The sequence below is a fragment of the Leucopleurus acutus genome, assembly GCF_964270905.1.
Source record: "Leucopleurus acutus genome assembly, chromosome: 4".
Lineage (NCBI taxonomy): Eukaryota > Metazoa > Chordata > Mammalia > Artiodactyla > Delphinidae > Leucopleurus > Leucopleurus acutus.
The window spans coordinates 52,972,823-52,997,000 of NC_139146.1; the positions used below are offsets into that span (position 1 = coordinate 52,972,823).

The 24,178-nt window shown below is 38.9% G+C and overlaps 1 protein-coding gene across 1 annotated transcript in view; it reads left to right on the top strand.

Annotated features, from left to right (window-relative positions):
- TBC1D19 (TBC1 domain family member 19) overlaps positions 1 to 24,178 on the top strand; it is a 154,868-nt gene that overhangs the window by 114,053 nt on the left and 16,637 nt on the right. Inside the window, exons 14-16 of the mRNA XM_082838743.1 lie at positions 2,144 to 2,228; positions 5,237 to 5,281; positions 21,219 to 21,251. Coding sequence (XP_082694869.1) covers positions 2,144 to 2,228; positions 5,237 to 5,281; positions 21,219 to 21,251 — 163 coding nt within the window. The remainder of the gene's footprint in view (positions 1 to 2,143; positions 2,229 to 5,236; positions 5,282 to 21,218; positions 21,252 to 24,178) is intronic.

The window sequence follows — 24,178 nt, forward strand, 5'->3', positions numbered from 1 at the left end:
TCCAGGTAGAGTTGCCATATCTACCTGCTGGTCGGAACAACCAGCTTCTAACCTGTGCGGGGCTGCCACTTGTTCTACTGCTGCTAATCCCTTTTAGATACCATGAGTTGCCTTCCCTCCCACCCTGACATGCCCACTGCCAGCTGCTGCATCCCAGCAATGAGCCTAGTTCCAGTTTCCTGCACTTTTCAAACTTCTCTGTGCCATCGTAGTTACCTAGGGTCCCCGCTCTACACATCTTATCTTATTAAATTTCTTCAAGTTGGTTCTTTTTTGCAGATTAAAAATACACTAAAAGAATCAACTGGTCAACATCACTAATCATTAGAGAAATGCAAATCAAAACTACAGTGAGGTATCACCTCACACCAGTCAGAATGGCCATCATCAAAAAATCTACAAACAGTAAATGCTGGAGGTGTGGAGAAAAGGGAACCCTCTTGCACTGTTGGTGGGAATATAAATTAATACAGCCACTATGGAGAACAGTATGGAGGTTCCTTAAAAAACTAAAAATAGAACTACCATGTGACCCAGCAATCCCACTACTGGGCATATACCCTGAGAAAACCATAATTCTAAAAGAGTCATGTACCACAATGTTAATTGCAGCTCTATTTACAATAACCAGGACATGGAAGCAACCTAAGTGTCCATTGACAGATGAATAGATAAAGAAGATGTGGCACATATATACAATGGAATATTACTCAGCCATAAAAAGAAACGAAATTGAGTTATTTGTAGTGAGGTGGATGGACCTAGAGTCTGTCATACAGAGTGAAGTAAGTCAGAAAGAGAAAAACAAATACCGTATGCTAACACATATATATGGAATCTAAAAAAAAAAAAAATGGTAATGAAGAACCTAGGGGCAGGACAGGAATAAAGATGCAGACGTAAGGGCTTCCCTGGTGGCGCAGTGGTTGAGAGTCCGCTTGCCAATGCAAGGGACACGGGTTTGTACCCCAGTCTGGGAAGATCCCACATGCCGCGGAGCGGCTGGGCCCATGAGCCATGGCCGCTGAGCCTGAACGTCCGGAGACTGTGCTCCGCAATGGGAGAGGCCCGTGTACCACAAAAAAAAAAAAAAAGATGCAGACGTAGAGAATGGACTTGAGGACATGGGGAGGGGGAAGGGTAAGGTGGGACAAAGTGAGAGAGTGGCATGGACATATATACAGTACCAAATGTAAAATAGATAGCTAGTGGGAAGCAGCCGCATAGCACAGGGAGATCAGCTCAGTGCTTTGTGACCACCTAGAGGGGTGGGATATGGAGGGTGGGAGGGAGATGCAAGAGGGAGGAGATATGGGGATATATGTATATGTATAGCTGATTCACTTTGCTATAAAGCAGAAACTAACACACCATTGTAAAGCAATTATACTCCAATAAAGATGTTAAAAAAAAAAGATTCACCTGGTAGTTAGTAACTTGCATTTTCTGCAGTTGTTTAAGGTTTAGGTGACTAACAGTGAGAAATCTTTGGATGAACTTTGCCCATCACACTTGGTATCTACTGTAACACTTACCACAGGTGTACCAATAGAGGGCACTCTTCCCATTGAGAGGCACAGTACTGAACTTAAAAGATTCTACCTCAGTGCCTCTCAAGCAGAAGTAGCAATGAATTACCTGTTATAAAACAGTGCTTACATATATATGGAATCAAAAAAAATGGTTCTGAAGAACGTAGGGGCAGGACAGGAATAAAGACGCAGATGTAGAGAATGGACTTGAGGACACGGGGAGGCGGAAGGGTAAGCTGGAACAAAGTGAGAGAGTGGCACTGACATATATACACTACCAAATGTAAAACAGATAGCTAGTGGGAAGCAGCCGCATAGCACAGGGAGAGCAGCTCTGTGCTTTGTAACCGTCTAGAGGGGTGGGATAGGAAGGGTGGGAGGGAGACGCAAGAGGGAAGGGATATGGGGATATATGTATACGTATAGCTGATTCACTTTGTTATACAGCAGAAACTAACACAACATTGTAAAGCAGTTATATTCCAATAAAGATGTTAAAAAAATCAAAAGTACACAAGTTAACACAACATTGTAATGCAACCATATCTCAATACAAAATAAAGGGGAAAAAACAGTGCTTAATCGTTTGTTTTTTCCAATGTTGTACCCAGGTATTACTTTGTTTCTCCCGAGATACATCTGTGTTGGGTCACTTTGCATACAACAGTGCTTCACCACCGAAATCATACATAAGAGGTAAAATTTTAGTATATAAAGGAAGTATTCTTTAACACTTACATAATCATGCCAAGACTGTTTATTTTATAGCATATATTGGTTGTCAAAATTTTTGTTGTAAATTATTTAATAAGATGTCTCTCAGGTTATTGTAACTATCTTTCACTCCCACTTAAATCAGTGCCCAAGCCACTTATCGCAGATCACAGGAAAGTGGTTCCCCAAAACAGCATTTAAAATTACTTCTTTATTTTTCCTGTTTGCTCTCTCCTCTGTTGCTGTTCTTGCCATATCTGTTGACTTTTACTTACCCTTCTAACTATGAGTTTATCAGTTGAATTTGCTTTTTCTTTTTTTTGCTTTCTTTATTCCTTCTCTCAAAAGGTTACACCACACTTAAAGTTTGATATAATTTATATGCTATTAGCTTTCTTAATTCTATTTTATTGCTTTCTTCTCTTTATCACTAGCTGCCTACAAGATAATGCCATTTCAGTATCCTGCTATCACCTGGCAATTGAACTAATTTCAGCTGGAAGCCTTTCCCCGATTTCTCCTTTTTACTAAGTAGTGAACACCCAGCACTGGAAGCTTATAAGCCTATTGTGTATGGTCATTCTGCTATTCCCATAAAGAAAGATGCTGTTTGTCCTGTATCTCCTAAGTCCAACTGTCCGCCTGATTACTACAACCCCTGCCCTAAGACAGGCCCACATTGCCAGTGCTGGGATCAGGCTCCCCCCACTTGGGGGCTCTCTTGGTTACATTGCTTCTATACTGAATTGATAGAAGCATTTGGTTTACTTGTTTGTTTCTTTCACATCATCTGCTGAAAAACTGATTATAGAACTTATCTAATGGACTTACCTCTAAATTCAGCCAAATTTTAATTCAGCCCTCCATCAGTTGATCCTGTCTTAACCTAGCTAACTTTGATTCTGTTTATTCCACATTATCCCACTTTCATTCTAAGCCTCTATATATTCCCTAAACATGGAAAGATTCCCACTCCTCCACCCCCAAAATCATAGGTTCTTGAAGAACTAGCCTATATCTCACAGTATCAGAAAAACTCAGATTATTTCCTTCTATGTAGGGAAAAACCCAATTCTTTCCTACTGTGTTTTGCTCCTGTGTTTTTAATTTACTACTCACACAAAGCACTTCACTTCTGACACTTTTGGTCACACATATGTGGGGAGTTTTCCCCACAATAACAAGCTAGTCTTGACACCACCTGAGTGTCCTGCAGTTTAACTCAATTCTAACACTGTCTACCTAGAGATGGTGTCAGATCCCACAGGTTAAGGACTCAGTCCTCACATACATACACACACACACACACTTCAGACACCAGTCACAAGCTTAGGTTATCATCTGTGCTTCTGACCAACTGGCTTTAGACTGGACATTCCAACAACCCTCTCCTTGGGTTTGACTGATTTACTAGAGAGGCCCACAGAACTCAGGGAAACACGTACTAACATTTACCAGTTGGTTAAAGGATATGATAAAGAATACAAATGAACAGCCAGATGAAGAGGCACATAGGGCTACGCCTGGGAGGGTCACAGGCATAGAAGCTTCTGTCCCCATGGAGTTGGAGTGCGTCTTCTTCCCAGTGTTGATGTGTTTGCCCACCTAGAAGCTCTTCAAACCCCCTACTTCTAGGGTTTTATGGAGTCTTCCTCACAGAGGCATGATCAATTATTAAACTCCATTTCCAGTCCCTCTGGAGTATGAGGGGATGGGGCTTCTAATCAAGGCTTGGTCTTTCTGGTGACCAGCGCCCGTTCAGAAGCCCACTCAGAGTCACCCCAATAGAATGAAAGATGCTCCTAATGCTCTTATCACTTAGGAAAGTACAAGGGTTTCAGGAGCTCTGTGCCAGCAACCAGGGGCAGAGACCAATATACATTTTCCATTGTCTCCAAGTCCACCAACCCATCATCAATTTCCCTCTCCTCGAAACCTCTAAAGCACTTAAAGGCTGTGCCAGAAAACTTAGCAAACATATCTTGATGTTTCCTGTTTTAGTCTGGATTATAAGCCACATGGTTCAGACACCATATCTCATATCTACTCTGTTTGCCTCCCGGCACCTAGCCCAGTATTGGGTACCCAGCAGGTATTCTCTATCATCCATCCATCGACCTACCTACCCATCTATCATTTCATTCTCTTCTTACTCACAAGATCAACCCTTGTTGTCTCCACCCTAACCTAAACTGCTCATGCAGTTCTTCATTTCCTCTCTCCCACCATTCCCAACCAAAAAAAATTTTTTAATTAAAAATCTTACCTTAAAGCCAAGTGCAAAAACGCATGTGACTTTTCAGTAGACTCAACAGTGTTAGAAAAACTGTCAAGATAAGAGCTCCCTACTTTTTCCCACCTCAGTAGAAGGTGGGAAAAAACTCAGACCTTTGAAAGTTTTGAGGAAAAACTTTTTAAAACTCACTTAAACATTTAATTTTGGTGAATATACTTTAATTTTCTGAGATAATCCTGATTTCAAATATTTAGCCTCATTCTCAGACCATATCAATTGTTTAGGAATTCAGAAAATATTACCACCATACAGTGAAAGACATTTAATTTTAACTTTTTAGCTCATTCCATAAAATGTAAACTAATGAGGTGTTGCAAAGCTTAGGACTTAGCTTAATGACTAGACTAGAATTACTTATAATTAACACAACAATTCTAGGCTTACAAATAGATGCTGCTCTTCTTAAGTGCTTAAGGAGCTTGAAAACATTTGTTCTTTTAATTATTTTGTATCACTTACCTTGTAGTGCTTAAGTTTATATTATTGACTTTAGTTGATGAAAGGATTTGCTAATACCAAAAGATTGGCTGGCGTATTTTCAAATTAATTCCATATCATAAAATGAAATGAAAGGAGATTGTACTATAGTAGTTTATAAATTCCATTAATTTTTAGTATATTCACAAAATTAATTTTTAAAGTTTTTTCTATTTTATCTAATCATATTGGAACTCTCTATGGTTTTCTCTTACAGGAAAACTAGGACTAGAAGAATATGCCGTCTTTTATCCACCAAATGGTAAGAGCAATGCTATTCCTCCCTCTAGTGGGAAATAGGAAAATTACAACTTTTATAATAGCACTGTGACTTCTTATTCTCTATCTTTAAATGGATAATAATTTATCATCTAAAATAAACCTTCTATAGAATAACTATTCTAATTAATTTCATGTTTGTGGTAGTTTTTTGCTGAACTGTGCATATCCTTTCTGATTTTCCTTGAGACCAGTAGTAGCATTTGTGAGAAAGCTAAGAAGACTCAGGTGTCTAAGTCCAGGGTGCTTAGCTTTCCTCTGAAGGACATTAACTCGTCCGTCTAGGACCTTCCTTTTGGCTTTATTGGAGCAGTGCCCTAATGAGTGGGTTGCCTTGTGTTGCACTTTATTGTTCTCATGATTTGACAAGTGTAATATTTATGAAATAAAAATATTTCAAGAAATACGTCACTGAAAAAAGTATGTTTTGATTAAAGTGATCAAATGTATAGTGACCTCCTTGAATATCATTTCTTTGAGATTATCAGGTAGTTTTAAGATATGCTCCTTGGAAAAGCAATATATAGCAGTCCTTATTATGATGCTATAATGTTGCATCCTGAAGAAGTTCTTTTACTCCAGCAGAGTTAAGAACATGGGCTTTGTAATCCTGCAGACCTGGGTTCAGATCCCAGTTCTGCCAACTCACCCTATGACCTTGGGTAAGTTATACATCTTCGCTGAACTTCAGATTTGTCATCTATAGCACACGGGTAACAGATTAAAGGAGATAACACTGTATGACACAGCACCGGATGTGTAGTGATTGCTCACAAAATGCAGCTGATACAAGTTGCGTCTAGCTTCTTTACTGACCAGCCCATCTGGAACTCATCCTTGGCTTTCATGGCACTGTCCTCTCCTTGTACCTCTCAGTGTGCTGTCCCAGGTTCCTTCACAGGCTAGCCTCCTCTGTCCCTCTTTAAGCACTGGCATTCCAATGTCCCACCCCACTCTTGTTCTGCTGCTCTTTTTTTTTTTCTGCTTCTCTTCTTTTCACACATTTTCCTAGGACTTCTTATCTGCTCTCTTGCTTCTATTTGTTAATTACTCTAAAAGTGATATCTTCAATTCTGACTTCTACATTATTCAACGCAAATTTAACCTGAACTACTTACTCTTCATATGCCCACTATTTAAAAAAGAAAAACAACAAAGGCAAACTTAAATTTAAAAAACAAAACGACAGCAACAAGATAAACCAAACACTGTCCTCTTTCTCTCTCCCGTTAATTGTACTCTCATTTAACCAGTAATTCAAGGCCTAAAATCTGGTAGTCATCCTTGATTCCTTTCAATCTTGGACCCCCTTCATCTAATAAATCACCAGGATCATCCAATCTTATCTTCAAACTACATCTGGAACCCTCCCTACCTCACCATAACTACTACCTTGCCCTCATTCAGGCTTTACTATCTCTAGTTTATTCATTGCAACTGACACCTAACTTGTCTCCCTTCCTCCAGTCTTTTCTAGCTTTTCTCTGTCTTTTACAATGCTGTCTCAGTTATACAGCTAAAAGGAAAATCTGAAAATTGCCATTTTTCTCCTTAAAGTTTTATTAATGGCTCCCCATTTCTTTATAGGCAATGCCCAAGCCTCTCAGCATGGCATAAGACAACCTCTCTTGACTCTGGCCCCTATTCAGTCTAACTCCTAGCTTCATTTCTCACCATTTCCCATTTCACTTTTTTTTTAAATTGCAACAATAACAAATTATTAATTCTTCACACAAACACAGCTACATACTCTCAGAAAAGCACTATGCTGCTTTCCTACCTCATGACTCCTGTTCCTATGCTTGTAATAGCGCATTCAACATGTCTTCACCTGGCTGCCCTCTGGTTCAGCTCAGGCATGATCCTCTCCAGGAGACTTTCCTTGGAACCCCAGGTGAGGTTAAGGGCCCTGCCTCTAGGCTCCCATAGTACCCAGTGTGAATATCTTCGGTATCTCTTACTATATTATCTTGGCATTAATTGTTTATGCTTTATCTCCCCCTCTAGATTGCAAGCCTCTTGAGGTTTAGGGCCATATCATTCATTTTTGCTCCTCCAGTATCTAGGTATAGTAGGACCTTAATGAGTATTTATTTGAACTAAATTAGAGGCTTTTTAATCTTAACATTTATGTGTAAACTTTGTTACATCTGTCTCCCCAGAAAATTAATTTTCATATAACTTTTTATATTTATATAAGAATCGGAAAATAAGAAAAAATAAATACCTCTGAAAGGCCAAATGAAATGTCCGTGGAGTCAACTTTCTTTTCTCTATTCATATATAGGAGAGCTTTTCCAACTTAGTTTAGAATATATTCGCTTTTACTTGACACACATGCCTAACAAACTTGGTTTGCTGGTTTTTATGACCCCTGTAACAAAAGAAATACAGAAAGAAACTGATATACATAGGAAAAATGATTAACAACAGTAGAAGTGAAAATCAGAGACCTCACAGAGGGAAATAGAAAAGCTATAAAACAGCATATAAAAGCACTCCTGCAAATAGGTCTGGGACCATTTCATGTAAAAGCCAATAACCCTCCACCCTTTAAATAAGTATCATTGTGTTGTAACATATTATAGTAATTTAAGACTTTTATAATGAGCTAAGGCGCCAAGAAAAAAAATATTGCTATAACAATAATAGTAATAGTAGTCACCGCAGTAGCAGCTAACGCTTTTCCATGCAGAACTATATACTAAGCAGTGTGCTAAGTACATCCCATGTATTAATTCATTTAATCTTTACAAGAACCTTCTGAGGCAGCTACTAGTATTATCCCTATTTATAGATAAAGAAGCTGAGGCACAGAGTGTTAACTTGCCCAGCTGGTGAGTGGCAAAGCCAGGCTTTGAACCCAAGTTCTTTGACTTCAGAAAAGAAGTCAGACTTTTTTTTAAAAAAACGTTCTTTTTTAAGAAAAAAAAAATGTTTATCATGTATTTTAGCCTGCGTCGGGTCTTAGCTGCAGCACGCGGGATCTTCGTTAAGGCATGCAGGATCTTTCATTGCGGCGCACAGGCTCCTTGTTGCAGTGTGCAGGCTTCTCTCTAGTTGTGGCGTGCGGGGTTTTCTCCTCTCTAGTTGTGGCACGCAGGCTCCAGAGCATGTGGGCTGTGTAGTTTGCGGCACGCAGGCTCTAGCTGAGGCGCACGAGCTCAGTAGTTGTGGCATGGGGGCTTAGTTGCCCCGAGGCATGTGGGATCTTAGTTCCAGACCAGGATTCGAACCTGAGTCCCCTGCATTGTAAGGCAGATTCTTTACCACTGGACCACCAGGGAAGTCCCAAGAAGCAGTATTCTTAATCACCATGCCCTACTACCTCAGAAAAATGTTACTGAGTTCATTGTAGTATCTTTTACAAGAAAATTAAGCGGTTAATATATTGAAAATTTTGATGTATATAACAGGTTCTAGAAACAATTTCATCCAGAAAAAAAAATAGTTTAATGTTTAATGGGATAAACCCATTTATTATAAGCTTATGAAAGAAAAATGCTACTGAATTTTGGAAAGAGAAGACTGTGGTATTTTAATTTACCCACCTTTTTTGATTCAAGATCTGTATTTTCCCCTCTGGCATGAGAAAGCTGCACCAGGAATGTGGGCAGTTGTCTGTAGAGCCACCAAAGTAGAGAGTGGGGGGTAGTAGGTGGGTACATTAAAAGCTGTTCATAAGCTGTTCATAATCTTAATACTTAAGTATCATTTCTTGTCTCTGGTTGTTTTAGAACCTTACCAGAATCAGAGGAGATTCTTCTCTGGGGATTGATTCTGAAACTGCAGAACAAGAAGAGACAAAGAGCAGTCAGCCCACTGTCCCTTTGCTCTTTACTCAAGGCAATACCACCCGACATTTGTATATTACCCGTCCTGTTTTTCAACCTCTGCCCAAGATGGGATTACTTTGAAATCTCAAGGACACCTCTCCCACTGCCACCAAAAGTGGCCTGGCTTTCGTGGTCACAGGGGCTCACCCAGAGAGCTTTGCCTGCAGCTCACTGACACACTGTCCACCCCTGACCCGGCAGCTGCTTGAACGGGGACAGAGGTTTGCTCACTCACTTCCCCACCTGTGATCTCCTTTCCTAGGATGGAAATAACAGGCCATCATGGCATCGGACATTACCCTGTCACCTTATTTGAAGGCTTGTCAGTGGAAAGACTTTCTCTAGTAGATTTATTAAACAACTGGTGAGCAAAAATTTCTGAGCTGAAGGAGACTCCTCACAGGAAATTTTTAAGCTTTTCTTGTTTTTATTCTTTGTTCAACATGTATAACTTTATTTATTCATTTAATAAATACTTACTAAAGGACACAGGTAAAGTACCTGCTGCCAAGGAGCTTCCATCCTAGTGAGGGAGACATACAATAAACAAGTACATGAGCAGCTACCGTAAATAAGTAACTGAAAGTAATTTCAGAGAGTGACGCGAACAATTAAAGGGAACAGAAGTTGATAGCAGGTAGGGAGGTGGGGGAAGGGCACAGCTATTGTAGATAAGGAAGTCAGGAAAGATGCCTCTGAGGAGGTAGAATGTGAACAGAGCCCAGAATGTGCAGAGTGAGCTGTGCAAAGGAGGAGGAGGAGAGCACTCCAAAGGGGATGCAACATGTGTAAAGTCCTAAGAGGAACATACTTGATGAACTAAAGAACAACAGGATGGAGAGTGAGCAAAACATAAACTGGTACAAGGTGAGGTGAGAGGTAGACAGGGGCCAGGCCAGTTAGGGGGACAGTTGTTCTACAGTTTTGTCTAGTAAGTCCAATGTCTGGGCTCCCTTAGAGGCAGTTTTCTATTAATTTCTTGTTTTGCTGTGAATAGACTATACTTATTTCTTTGCGTGCATAGTAAATTTTTTGCTGTTGATAACTGGATATTTTGAGCATTACATTGTGGTAACTCTGAAAAATCAGATTTTCTCCCCTCCCCAGAACTTGCTATTGCTTGTTGTGGGTTGTAGTTTTTTAGTGACTTTTCTAAACTGTTTTTGTACAAATTATCTTTTTTTGTATTGAGTGCCCCCTGAAGTCCCTGTTCCATTAGCTTAGTGATCAGTTAGTGATTTGACAGAGATTTCCTTAAATGTCTGAAACTAAAATCAGTCTTCACTGATATACTCTGTGTAGGGAATACTCCTTCAAGGCTTAGCCAGGCCATTTACGGCTCTGCCTTAGCTTTCACTTCCGGCTTGCACACGGCCCAGAAATCAGGCAGAAGTGAAAGCTGAAGTTCTTCTCAGGTCTTTTCTAGATTCCCCTCATTACAGAGGAGCTTTTCAAAGCCTTTATCCCTCCATATTTATGCCTCTCCAATCTCTTCCTTCTGAGGCTTTTCATTCTGCCTAGTCCTTGCCCCATCTGTTATCCCTTGCTGCCCCAGGTGGCTAAGGCTAATACATTTGCTTGTATTAAAAATAAATAAATAAATCTGATAAATATCACCTGGCTGGCCACTTCAGCCCAATCCCTCAGGTAGCTACTAGACAGGTCAAAACACACAACCACAATTTTTTGATTCAAGATCTATATTGCCCCTCTGGCATGAGAAAGCCACGCCAGGAATGTGGACAGTTGTCTTTATAGCCACCAAACTAGAGAGTGGGGGGTAGTAGGTGGGTACATTAAAATACCACAATCTTCTCTTTCCAAAATTCCGTAGCATCTTTCTTTATTAAGTATTTCCTTGGTTGTTGTAAGTTTTTTATTAGATTCCAGAATTCAAAAAAGTTGATTCTAACAGTTCTAGCCAGTTTAACCATTGCTATAGCGGAGGGATGGTGTTTTAGAGTTTTCTATTTCACTCTTCTCAGTGACATCTCTTCTCCAGTTCCTGATGAATATTTTTAAAAGATCATCCTGACTACTATGTAGAATAAAAGCATAAGCTCCAAGAGAACAAGAACCTTAATAGTTTGATGACCAATATTATCTAGCATCTAGAATCATGCATGATAAAGTCACTGCTCAGGAAACATTATTGAATGAGTGAGCTAAGGAACGAGGGAATGAATGTAGAAGGATATAGAGGAGGAAGAATAGAAGCAAGGAGGTGAGACTTATAGGAAAAACATACATAGATCTGACTGAGACTTAAAATAAACAAACGTCATAATTTGCTAATACATTTGTTTCCTACAAGACAAAATAAGTAATTGCTAGTGAACATTAGGGAGAGGAGTGTTAGGACTCCAGAGCAGTGGTTCTCCAGTAAGGGCAATTCCACCCCCTTACCCTCCAGGGACATTTGGCAATGTCTGAAGACACTTCTGGTTGTCAGAGGGGAGGGATATACTACCAGTATCTCCTGGTTAGAGGCCAGGGTTGCTGCTAAACGTCCTACAGTGTGCAGGACAACCCCTCACAACAAAGATTAGGAAAGGCTCTTGGAAGAAATAACAAAAATATATCATTTTAAATCTGCCTGCAAGTGTCAGGTTGATAAATAGCAGTGTACTTTGTTATCTAAATTAATTAAATAAATTAAAAACATCGCATAATCCAAAATTCATGTCATGTGTAACTTTGGACATAAATTGAAAAACTAATTATTTAAAGTATCATTTCTAGATTGATATTTAAACATGGTTATGTTCTGATGTTTTGGGAACTTTTAACTACTAAATTTAATAAACTAACAAAGTCATATTCTGAAGTTCCAATTCAGAAAGATAACAGAAATAGCTAGAAAACAATTTGACCATTGTCCTAATCCCTATGCTTACTGACCTGTAGGCTACATGTGAAATGAGAATAAACAGAGGAAATGATTATTTCAACATTGAATTAAATAAATTGTACTAAGTAATCCCAAATGAAAGAGTGTAAAAATTTGCTTTCAACTGGAATGATGTTAAAGTGAATCAGATGTGAGAGTTATGGTACAACTATAAACGCTAAGTATTAATAGAGACAGTGAGGAAATGAAGGGGAAATATTTAGTAAGTGCAAAGCTTGTTGATATTTGGGGTGTTTTCTGAGTCATATTTATATCTCATCTAGTTCAAGATTTATTTTTGTTGATGATGTTTACCATTCTGGACTATGTCAAAGGCCCATTAAATCATTACTTTATAAAGTTATTTCTATTGAATGGAGTAGGCAGTTAGTATTTTAGACTTTCTTCAGTTAGATAGAGGTAGGCTAGGATCTTAAAATAATCACTCATAGCAGACTTGTAGAACTCTGAGGCCAGATTAACGATGGTGTCCCAAGCATCCCAGTGCCTCTTGGATGAAGGCCAGGTGGCTGAAAACTTGGCCCTTGAAAGACTGAAGTGGTGAGAGGGAAAGGAAAGGATTTTGAAAAACTGGTCAAGAACATGACAGCCTCTGAGATCAAAGAAATGTTTTAGGTGGTATGTGCCCTGGAGTGTTAATGAATTCACTGCTTCTTATGCCTCCTACGTTTGTTTGCCAGAATCTGACATTGTCCTTCTTCAACAGAGCAAACTATGTACGCTCTTCTGGAATCCTAAGCCCTGGTTAATCTTGATTAAGCAGAAGCGAACCTTTATTTAATACTGACAAAAATTTTTTTCCCCTTAGGTTTAAGCTGATACTTAAATGTGGTACTCGCCCTTCTGAGAGCATAAAATAGCTATAGTTAGTGAGCATCTGCTGTGTACTGAATACTGTACTGGTACGCTTTAAATACATTAACTCGTTGGTGCTTTAGTACAACCCAGTGAAGTTAGTAGTATTTATCTCCATTTTCAAAAATGAAAATAGAGACTCAGAGAGTGTTGGTAACTTTCCTGGAGGCACACAAGACTCGAATGCATGTCTGTATGGCTTTGTGGGCCATTTATAATTTCAACACTGAGTTATTGAGAACCTCCTGTCCTATATGTTAATTGCTTATTCATAAATGAATCTAATACTTTAATATCTTATTTATAAGCTGCGATTATACTTATAAATGCTTGAATTTCCATCATTAACAACATATATTGAACATCTCACTTGTAGAAAATACCATGCTGGATGCTGAAGACGATACACAGTATGAATTGTGGCCCTTGCCTCAAATCGCTTATAACCTAGCTGCTTATAGAGCAGCTATAGATTTCAGGACTTGGGGGAAATATGGTGAAAGTGTGATTAACCATGGGTCATCTTTTTTTTTTTTTTTTGCGGTACGCTGGCCTCTCATTGTTGGGGCCTCTCCCGTTGCGGAGCACAGGCTCCAGACGCGCAGGCTCAGCGGCCATGGCTCACCGGCCCAGCCGCTCCGCGGTATGTGGGATCTTCCCGGACCGGGGCACGAACCGGTGTCCCCTGCATCGGCAGGCGGACTCTCAACCACTGCGCCGCCAGGGGAGCCCTACCATGGGTCATCTTAATACATGCATCCCTTTTGCTTCTTGGCAGTTCACAAATTCATTCACTCTAACCTTCCTAACGAAAAGCGCTCTGTCCTGATTAAGGTATTCCTATACTTAGGACATCTTTAATTAATATTTGTAGAAGATGAAAATAATAATAGTAAGGTCTTCATTTCTGACTACTTTAACATACTTGTTTAAAAGTTTCTTCAGTACTTAATAGAGGAAGGAAAAAGTGTTTTTACGTAAGAATATAGGGGTTTTGTATAATAGCAACCTGTTTTGATATTTAGTATTTAGAAAGATATAATGTATACTTATATTTTTGTAAGGTACCAAAATATGCCTTCTATTTATGAACTTATTTTTCTCTCTTAGTTTTTCTTTCACATGTCAACATGATTAGGCGAAGATAAACTTTTAAAATTATTTGTTAAAAGTTTATAATCAATAAAGGAAATAAAATGAAGCCGCAATTAGGGAAGATAGAAAAAAGATGGGTGTTCACAGGAAGAAAAAGGGACTCAACCAAAGATAGAAACAGAGAGAGAAATTAAAGAAGAAAGATGGTCTTTGGACCCTCCTAAGTATTCCATTGAACTAGAGCTGGTGGCTATAGTGTCATTAGAATATTGACTTTCAGTGTGTATATCTAATCTGGTTTTGAACTTTTTTATTTTTAGAAAGCAAAAAACTTTTAAGTTGGTAAAGAATCTTAACCATTGGAAGATTCTCATATGTCCAGTTTTCTTCACGTCTCACAAATTTTTCTGTATTTGCCCTAGACATAATCGTTGAACATAGAACTCTACAGTTAGATGATATTTCAGAGACAATCTTAGCCCCTTTTAATGACAACCAGTTACTGAAGCTCAGGAGGTTTGATGACTTTGCTAAGGTTACCCAGCTGGTTTCTGATAAGCCCACAGTGGAGTCCTGATCTCCCGACTAGAGACCAATAAATTTCTTGCTCCTTCTCTATTCATCATTAACTTACCCATCTACCCATTCATTCATTCAGCAAAACTATATTCATTATCAACTATGTGGTGTCATAAAATGCATGCAAAGATGAATAAAACATATTTCCCGTCCTCTGGAGCAATCTGTCAAACAGCTAATGATAACACTAAACTGTGAAATTATAGTGATGGAAATGTGAACAAAGTGCCATGAGAATGCAGAAGAATGAGCATTTAATTATGATTAAGAGATTTGGTATGTTTCTCTGAGACGTTACTTGTCCTTAGCAAGGTTTTGATAGACATTAAAGCAATTCATGGTACAGAATTACCAAGTTCAAAGCTACCAAAGTATGAAAGTGCATGATGAGTTCTGACGATGATGAATAATCTAGTGTGGCTGTACCACAGTAGGTATAGAGTCAGGTAGATATATCTCAGGTTGCCGTCGTGAATGGTTAAGATCAGATCAAGGTTTTGAATTTCACTCTGTAGACACTTAGCCTATATTATAAGGCTAGAATGTGAATTCCATAAATATAGAGAAAATGTTATATTCATTTTAATCTCTCCAGAGGCTACAGAGTGGATTTTTAAACACTGATTAATCGTGTGAGTAGGAACTCAGCAAATACTTGGTGGATGGATGAATGGTCAGAGGAAAATCCTCGATAGAGGTAGAGGTCTTTTTCATGGTCTCATCAACCTTTTTAGAAGATAACCTGAACCATTACGAAAGTTTGTTGGAGGGCAGAAAGTTTTGGTAAAGGGATACCAATTAGGACGCTCTTGCAGGACCATAGGTAATAGTTCATCAGAGCCTGAACTCAGCCCTGGCAGTAGGAAGGAAGCGAACAGTTGAAAAATGGTAGAGGTAGGTTCTCTAGGACTGCATATATTCATTCCACAAACATTTAATGAGTACCTTTTATATTCAGGGCAATAAGCTTGCCTCTGGGAATAGAGATAAATAAGGAACAGTTTTTGTACTCAGGTAATTTATTTCACTGGAAGAGAGAAAAACAAAAAATGATTGTATGATAAGAGAATGAAAACATCATTTGTTAAGTACTGACTTTGCATCAAGTGTTGTGCTAGGCATGTAACATACATCATCTTATTTAACTTTCACAACTTCATTGGTATTGTCCTCATTTTGCAGCTGTAGGAAAGTCTGTTCCTAATTTTTGCAGGGTCCAGGGCAGGAGTGCAATTGGAAGCCCACCTACTATAAGTCTAGATTTTTAGAAGTTATAAATCAGACTAATAAACTGATAAGTAAAGTCTACTTTGTTTTCTTGTCTTGAAAAATATACCTTTGTAACAGTCTGGAAGGCCAGTTTCAGATTCAGAATTCTTAGACTCCTCAGAAGTCCCTAGCTTGTGGTATCCCTCACCCACTTCTTATCTATGACTCTACCCCACATCTGGACAGACTTCATGCATGTGGACCCACTAGCCTGCAGGTCCAAGCTCTGTTCACATCTTCCACAAATAACCATCATTTGCCCACCTCTCCATCCTGAGGATAGCACCCATCAAGAAGGTAGCTCCACCTAAGAGGCTGTGCAGACCCTGGAAGCTGGCTAGGAGCCTTTGGGCTGGGAATTTCAGAGTCTTGGGTGTCTGGGTTGTGGTCTGAAAGGAGGGACATGAACTCTGGGTGAGGGGTATAGTCAGAGGAGGGCCAGAGCAGGGCCCTTACTCCAAGGCCCCCTGCCTTGGTCTAAGAGCAGTACTGGATAAGGAAACAGGTTAAGTAAGCAACCTAAGTGTACACAGGTAGAAAGTGGAACCAGAATTGCTCAGGTCTGTCTAGGCTCACAGAGGTGAAAGGGTACCTCAACCAGTCAGGGCAAATCAGCTGATACAAGAGTACTGATTAATGAATGATTGGAGGTAGAGAGTCAGGGGCTGTCAGGGAGATCTTTCTAGGAGGAGTATTGTTTAAAATCTCGAAGGGGGCCTCCCTTCGTGGCGCACTGGTTAAGAATCCACCTGCCAATGCAGGGGACACAGGTTCGAGCCCTGGCCCGGGAAGATCCCACATGCTGTGGAGCAACTAAGCCCATGCGCCACAGCTACTGAGCCTGCGCTCTAGAGACCGTGAGCCACAACTACCGAGCCTGCGTGCCACAACTACTGAAGCCCACGTGCCTAGAACCTGTGCTCTGCAACAAGAGAAGCCACTGCAATGAGAAGCCTGCGCACCTCAACGAAGAGTAGCCCCCGATCGCCACAACTAGAGAAAGCCTCGCGCAGCAATGAAGAACCAAAGCAGCCAAAAATAAACAAATTAAATGAATAAATTTATTTTTAAATAAATAAAATAAAATCTTACAGGGGTGGGGCCGGAACACAGCTAGAGGTGTAGGAGCGCATGGCCCACAGCCCTTGTCCTTAAGCCCCAGAGGCTGAAGGGTTGGCCATCAGTTTGGCAGGGTTAGAGTTGTGCTTGCGGGGTAGGGAAGAAAACTGAAGCTGCTGATTTTAGACTGTGGCCGAATCCTGAAGAGTTAAGCATTCTTTATCTTAAAGGGACAGGAAAGGAACACAATCACATTTAGGTATAAGGGCTGAGGGAGGACTAGAAAGCAAAGATGACTCAAAGCTTTCTTCCGTGAAGCCTAGGGAGGGAAGGAGTTGTTTACAGAGCTAGGTAGTCCAGAAGGAGGCGCAGGAAACTGGGTTTTTACTGTTTGAATTACAGGTTAATAATGAGAATACTGGTAGAAGGAGAGAGAAAACAAGTATGACAGAGTCTTGGAAAGTAGCTACATTTAAGGAGTGTGCGGAAGAGAGAACTAGTCCAAAAGACAACAAAACAAAAACAACAGCTGAGCAGCAGAAGTTTCTGAGGCAGGGAGCCTGATCTGCACAGCGTCATCAGTGCCTGGTGGGCTCAAGTTTGAGAAGGAACGTTCAGTTGCTAGGGGGCCAGGACACACACAGAGGGGAGATGCCTGGATTCAGCCATCAGGAGTTGGGGTGAGAGGGGTGGAAACCAGTTTAAGGAATTGGGGATATATATAATGTGGAAATAAAGGAAGTTACTTTGAATAGTTTTTTACAAGTTAAGCTTGGCTTCAAGGAAAGAAGAGAGATTAGAGATTTGTTTGATGGGAAAGTAAGGTTCAGGGAAGAAAATGGACAAGTCCCCCTCCTCCTCTTCTTTGGTGTCATTATTATTAGCAAGGGTATTTGTAATATCTTTGGCTGAAAGGTTGCAGTGAAACAGGAGAGACTGGAGAGAGGAGTACTTTGATAGGACCTACCCTCGCCTTGCCTCTGCTCCTCCACTAGCAGGGGTGAGAGCCGATGCCACCACTCTCCACCTTCAGGCCATTGACCTCAGGAAGCCTATCCCGGTTCACAGCAATCGCCATGCGAAGCCCAGGGCCTCCGGTCACCTCTTACCAGGTGACTCTCGTCTACTTAGCTTCAGTGGCTCTTTTATCAGTAAGACCTCCTCCCTCCCCCAGCCTTTTCCTCTCTCTCCCCCTTCCCTCCATTATTTCTCTTTGTGGCACTTACCACTGTCTGACATACATTCACTTATTTTATCATGACTTTCCTGTCCCTAATAAAAAGTAGGCTCCAGACCTCAGAACAGTGTCTGGCACATAGTAGAGGCTCAATTCCTATTTGCTGAATGATGCACACAAAAGGGTGAGGAGGAAAATTGATGGGGCAGGATTCCAAAGCAGAGGTTGGCAAACTTTTCTGTAAAGGGCCAGATAGTAAATATTTTAAATTTTGCTGGCCACAAACAGTCTCTGCCACATATTCCTCTTTGTTGTTTTTTAAAATAATCTTTCAAAAATGTAAAATCCATTCTTAGCTCACAGGCCAAACACAGACAAGCCACAGAGCTGACCATAGCTTCTGTGAGAGAAAGTGAGGGAAACAGGATTAAGAACACAGGTGAAGATGGTAGCTCTGAAAAAGAAAAAGGAAGAAGCATCTTCCTCCAAAGACCTCCCTAAAGGGAAGTGAGAAAACAGATGAAATGTGTGAAGAACGTTTGAGGTAAAGAACAGACAAGTGAGAATTTATGTCAGTGGCATCAGCCTCCCAGAGAGGAGGGAAGTGAGTTCTGCAGTTGAGTGTGAAGCACTTGAAGAGCAGGAAGGTTCTGAAAGAACAGGGTGGCTCATCAAACAGAGATAAACAGGGAAAATGATAAACAGCACAGAATTCAGACACAGTTGGACAACGTGATCTGTGGTGTGTTCTAGAAGACTAGGGGAAAATGGGAAAAGGTAGATCCTGAGAATTACAGCTTGTGAAATTTAAGAGTGATGCAGCACAAAATTCTAAAGGTGGTTGACCTGGCATACTAGTTCAGAATAATGTTGGATTTTCCTCATACTTTTTTTGATAAAATTACTTCTAGAATCATCAAAGAAATATGAGCTAATTTGTGAATAATAATATCAATAATTAACTTTTATTGAGTCTAAACTATTTATTTATTAATGGCTGAGCTACAGTCATTATCTCATTTAATCATTTATGTAGTTCTAGCATTGTCTCTGATTTACGAGATGAGGAAACTGAAGGTTAGGGAATTAAGGAACTTACCTAAAGGCACACAAAGTTCTTAAACAACAGAGCTAGATGAACCCAACCAAGTCTGTCTGATACCTGGTCTGTGTTCTTAACTTACCACAATAGGGTGCTGATCAATGAATTACTATCAGTATGGAAGGAGGTCTCTAGTGACAAGTCCTGTCCTCACTCTGTCTTTTTTTTTTTTTTCTGCGGTTCGCGGGCCTCTCACTGTTGTGGCCTCTCCCGTTGGAGAGCACAGGCTCCGGACGCGCAGCCTCAGCAGCCATGGCTCACGGGGCCCAGCCGCTCTGCGGTGTGTGGGATCCTCCCAGACCGGGGCACGAACCCGTGTCCCCTGCATCGGCAGGCGGACTCTTAACCACTGCGCCACCAGGGAAGCCCCGTCACTCTGTCTTGTTCAACATTTTTATAGTGCTCTAGATGAGGACATAGATAGTGCATTTATCAAACTTTCCAGCAATGTGGACCCAGGAAGAAGAGGGAATACATTAGATAACAGGATGAGAATCCAGGATTATCTCAAATTGGAACGGTTCACCAAAGAGGAAATGTAATAGAGATAAGAATACAGTTCTTTTCTTAGGTCAGAAACAACTGCACAAGTGCACTGTGCTTTAGCTGTGGGGTGTGTAGGGAGGAAAAATGCTTAGAGGCTTTCATCACCTCACTTTAAGGACTGTCGTAAACTACAGCTTGTCCAGAGGAGAATAGAATAGAGAAGGTATTCAGTCTGAGGAACTGTTAAAGAAACTCATAAAGTCTCAGAGCCAAAAAAAAAAAAAAACCCAAAAAACAAAAAACCCAACCTGGTGGTGATGGGGGCGGGGGAGAGAACAGTGTCCTCCAGTATTTCTGAAAGTTTTCATAGAAGATAAATTAGGTGTGTTCCATGTGACCCTTGTGGTCAGAACTAGGAAACATTAAGTGGGGATTACAAGGAAAGATAAATTAGGTGTGTTCCATGTGACCCTTGTGGTCAGAACTAGGAAACATTAAGTGGGGATTACAAGGAAAGATAAATTAGGTGTGTTCCATGTGACCCTTGTGGTCAGAACTAGGAAACATAAGTGGGGATTACAAGGAACCAGAGTCTCACTCCGTATGAGAAATAACTCCCCCCAAATTAAACCTGTTCAAGATTGTAATTGGTTGCATTGTGAATGAATGTGCCCCCTATTGCTGGATGTTTTAGACTGAGACTGAACTATCATTTGTTAGAACTTACCCTCGGTGACCTCTGAAGGCTCTGCCAACACTAAGTTTTTGCCTCTGAACATGTCAGATGAATGAAGCGTTTCTGTGCTATTTTTCAAAAAAGTAAACTCATCTTTCTTTTGTGTTTGCAACCTGATTTAGTACTGTGTTAGATATATGGTGGTGTTTATATTACAGAGCTTCCATTTTGAACCTAAGCTGTACAAGTTCTAATTTTTCACTTAGACTGTGACAAGATGTTTAGCATACCAAGTTAGGCTTCAAGTATTTTCTTCTAAATGGATGTGCACTTCACTTGTGTATAATTCTTGCCAAAGATTACACTGAATTTGTACCATATTCCTGCCAATATTTTTTCTAAACCACATCCTGTGATGTAATTTGTGGTAAGTTTATAAGGGAATGCATCTATATAAGAGGTGCCTTGAAATGCTCACTTATTTTTTAACAGATTGGACTCCAGTATATAGGATGAAGTTGCTTCAAGAAGGACTTAATCTATTGACTTCCTGAGGCCGTTATAGTTAGTTCTTAAACTTAGTTCTGTGATCTGCCTTGTTCTGTTTTTTGTAACACATATTCACAGTCTTAATTTTCAACTTTATCAATAGAAAGTTAACTGGATATATATTGAAAACCTCTAGATTGCTTTTCTAAAGGTATTAAAAAGCCTATTGTTTTGTTGGTGACCCATCACTAAGTCTTTCTGACATGCATGAACAAAGTTGAAGCAAAAATAGGAAACCTCACTATTTTTGGCTTTAATCCTCTAAAGTTTACCTAATAATTCAGTGGGTATACTAATTGAAAAGAAATACTTTTTTATTTTTTTAGGTGTAATCCCTTTTCATGGATTTTCAATGTATGGTAAGTTGGGCTTTAAAATATTCACTGTTTTTATTACACTTTAGAAAATTAAACATGAAAATCACACTTTATATTACATCAACCACACACTTAACAATGTTATTGTGAACATTTTTAAACATTGGATTTGATATCTGTTTATATGTCCAATTAAAAGTTTTTTCAAATAAAGGGTCATCATAATTGCTCAGATGGTGATTGCTTGTCAAATTAGAATTGAACATACCAGGAAAATGGTTCTGTGGTTTTCCATTTTCTAATTCAGTGGAACTTAGAGCCACACATTGATATTTAATTTAGTTCTAATAGATGTAAAATGAGATTGCTTAAATTCCTAAACTAATTCTCATAAGTCTTTAAAAAAAAATAATAGGTCAGAAAGAATGCAAAGGGAGGGACAACACTGAGTGTGAGTTCATGATTTCTCCAGACTGGCTGGTGTGCACGGCAACAATTACATTGAAGCATCCAGTCATCCTGAGGCACACGTGACAAACGCATATGCAGGTTTGAGAGCCCTGAGCACCTTTGTGTCCTCACATATTATTGAATGAGGAATGCAGGAAGCGTAACAAAGATTAGCAAGAAGAAGAATGCTCTATGCCTTAAGTGCCACTTAATTTTTAAATTTTCATGCATTACATATTAGCTTGTTGAAGATTGTTGTCCCGACTATTCCTACTCCCCAACCTTTAGACTAAACAGAAATATACATTAATGTTTACTTTTGTAAAAAGAATCAGCAATAAATTAACACTTTTCTTTGTAAAAAACCCCTCAAGTGTTCCACATCAGACAGTCATCGTGAATGACATAATATAAAACCTTTAAAACCAGCATACAATGAAAAGGATTTAAAGTGCCTAGGAATTCTGCATTATGCTGCCCTTGGCTTTATTCTCTTGAGCAACAAAAATTTCATAATGTAACACATAATGTTATAGTGAGGTTCCAGCATATTTCTCTTTTATAAATATGTGAGGAATTTAAAATAGAAAACCTAAAAAGGTTAAGAATATAAATTTTTACCTTTAATAATAAAAAATGTTAGCCCTTTTATTCTTTTATTTTGATAATTCCAACTGCAAGCATTTTTCAAGTAATTAGTTTTTAAAAGGTGTACTTGAGCGATTTGGAGAACAGTTTAATAACGTCAGGAAAGTTTAAATCTTCTAACAACTCTCAGGGTACAAAATACATCTTTGACTCCTGCCTATTCACATTTCTGGTTGTTTTAATAGGTTAAAGTTTATACACCCAAGGGGGAAACGTTCGCTAAGGAAATAGGTGATGCAAAATGTTTGATATACAGTTTATACTATTTTAGAAAAATATGTTAAGCATCCACAAATGCTTTAGAGCAGCGACCACTTATTTAGAACCAGTATACTAGCATAATTGCAACTTATCCCCAGGATCTCTACATAGTACTAGGCCATTTTAGTTTTAGTTACTGTATTTCTTTAAAATTTTAATACTTTCCTCTTTTAAAAATTTATTCAAAACTTTTCTCTACTTTAAACTGGCCTTATCCTTTCCCACATATGTAGATTAATGAAGTTTTTATTGTAGGTATAGTATATTATGATTTCATAAATAAATTCCTATAGTGCAGTATTTAATTGGTTAAAAAGATGATGAGCTCATTCATTTTTATGGAAGAACCAAATAGGGAAAGATGCTTAAAATGGAAAATAAAGTCATGTAGAAGATTTTTTACACATTATATGTAATGGACTAAAACTTTTCCATTTCATAGCTATATAAGGGAATTCAACATCAACAATTGTGGCATCTTGAATAATAACTGATTATAACGTTTTCTATATTATATATGTTTATAGAAAAGTGCTGATTTTAAAATTCTCTTTCATTCCTTCACTGGAAATGATCATTAATGATTACTGAATCTTTAAAATCTTTAGATTCAAATTACAAGTTTTTAAATAACAATAACTTAAGAAGTTGGAGGGGAAAATATACATCATCACAAAAAGTAAATGAATTCCAAACCTTCATTTTGAATTTGTAATAATACCATGTATTTGTGCCACATTGCTTTTTCTTAGGTTGTTGCAATTAGAATGAGAGTTATTCTTTTTAAGTGTATAGAATACCTCAGTTGGGGCTATTTAAATAAGTAGGAATTTATTTTGATAGTAAAATAATTTTTTAAAATTAGTTTTGAAGTGAAAGGACATGGCTGTTAGTTTTTAAACATATATATATATATATATATATATAAAACATAAAGGTCTTTTCCTATAGATATATATAAAAGGAGGGGTTTTTTTGGATGTATTTAGATATTTACCACCCTAAAATTGATTTGTCTCTCTTTTGCCCTTCAGAAAAGTGAAATTTCTCAGTTGCAATGCTAGTTTTTGAGAATTTATTCATCAGTAATACTGTGCACCGCCATTTATCCCAGATAATCGAATTTTTGTTTTGTCAGAATTTAAAATTTTTTATCATTTTTTCCTTTCACGTTGTCAAAAGGAAGTGAGCTGAGTTGGCTCATTGGTTTCCCTGCTTACTTAATGCCTACTGCCCTCAGGGCGTCACTGACATTATAGAGCCCAAGACCTTCTTACCTGTCTGATCTATATCATAGATGAAATTACCCAATAAGTAAGTCACTTTTATTAAATTAATATTTAGGTAATGCAGTTTTATATATCTGCATTATAGTGTATTTATGCTGCCTAAAATTCTTGAGTGTTGAAAAGATGAAAAGCCTGACCACGTTCGCAAGTGCAGAATAATCAGACTGTCAGGTCAGCATCTGATTTTAAAATCTGACTTTCTGACAGTCAGCCATGAGCTGTCTGGTTGAGTTGACCCACCTGTGCTTAACTGCCATGAACTGGGTACAAAAGAAAACTTAATTCAAATTCATTAGAGAAATAAATTCTTAGAGTTGTTTT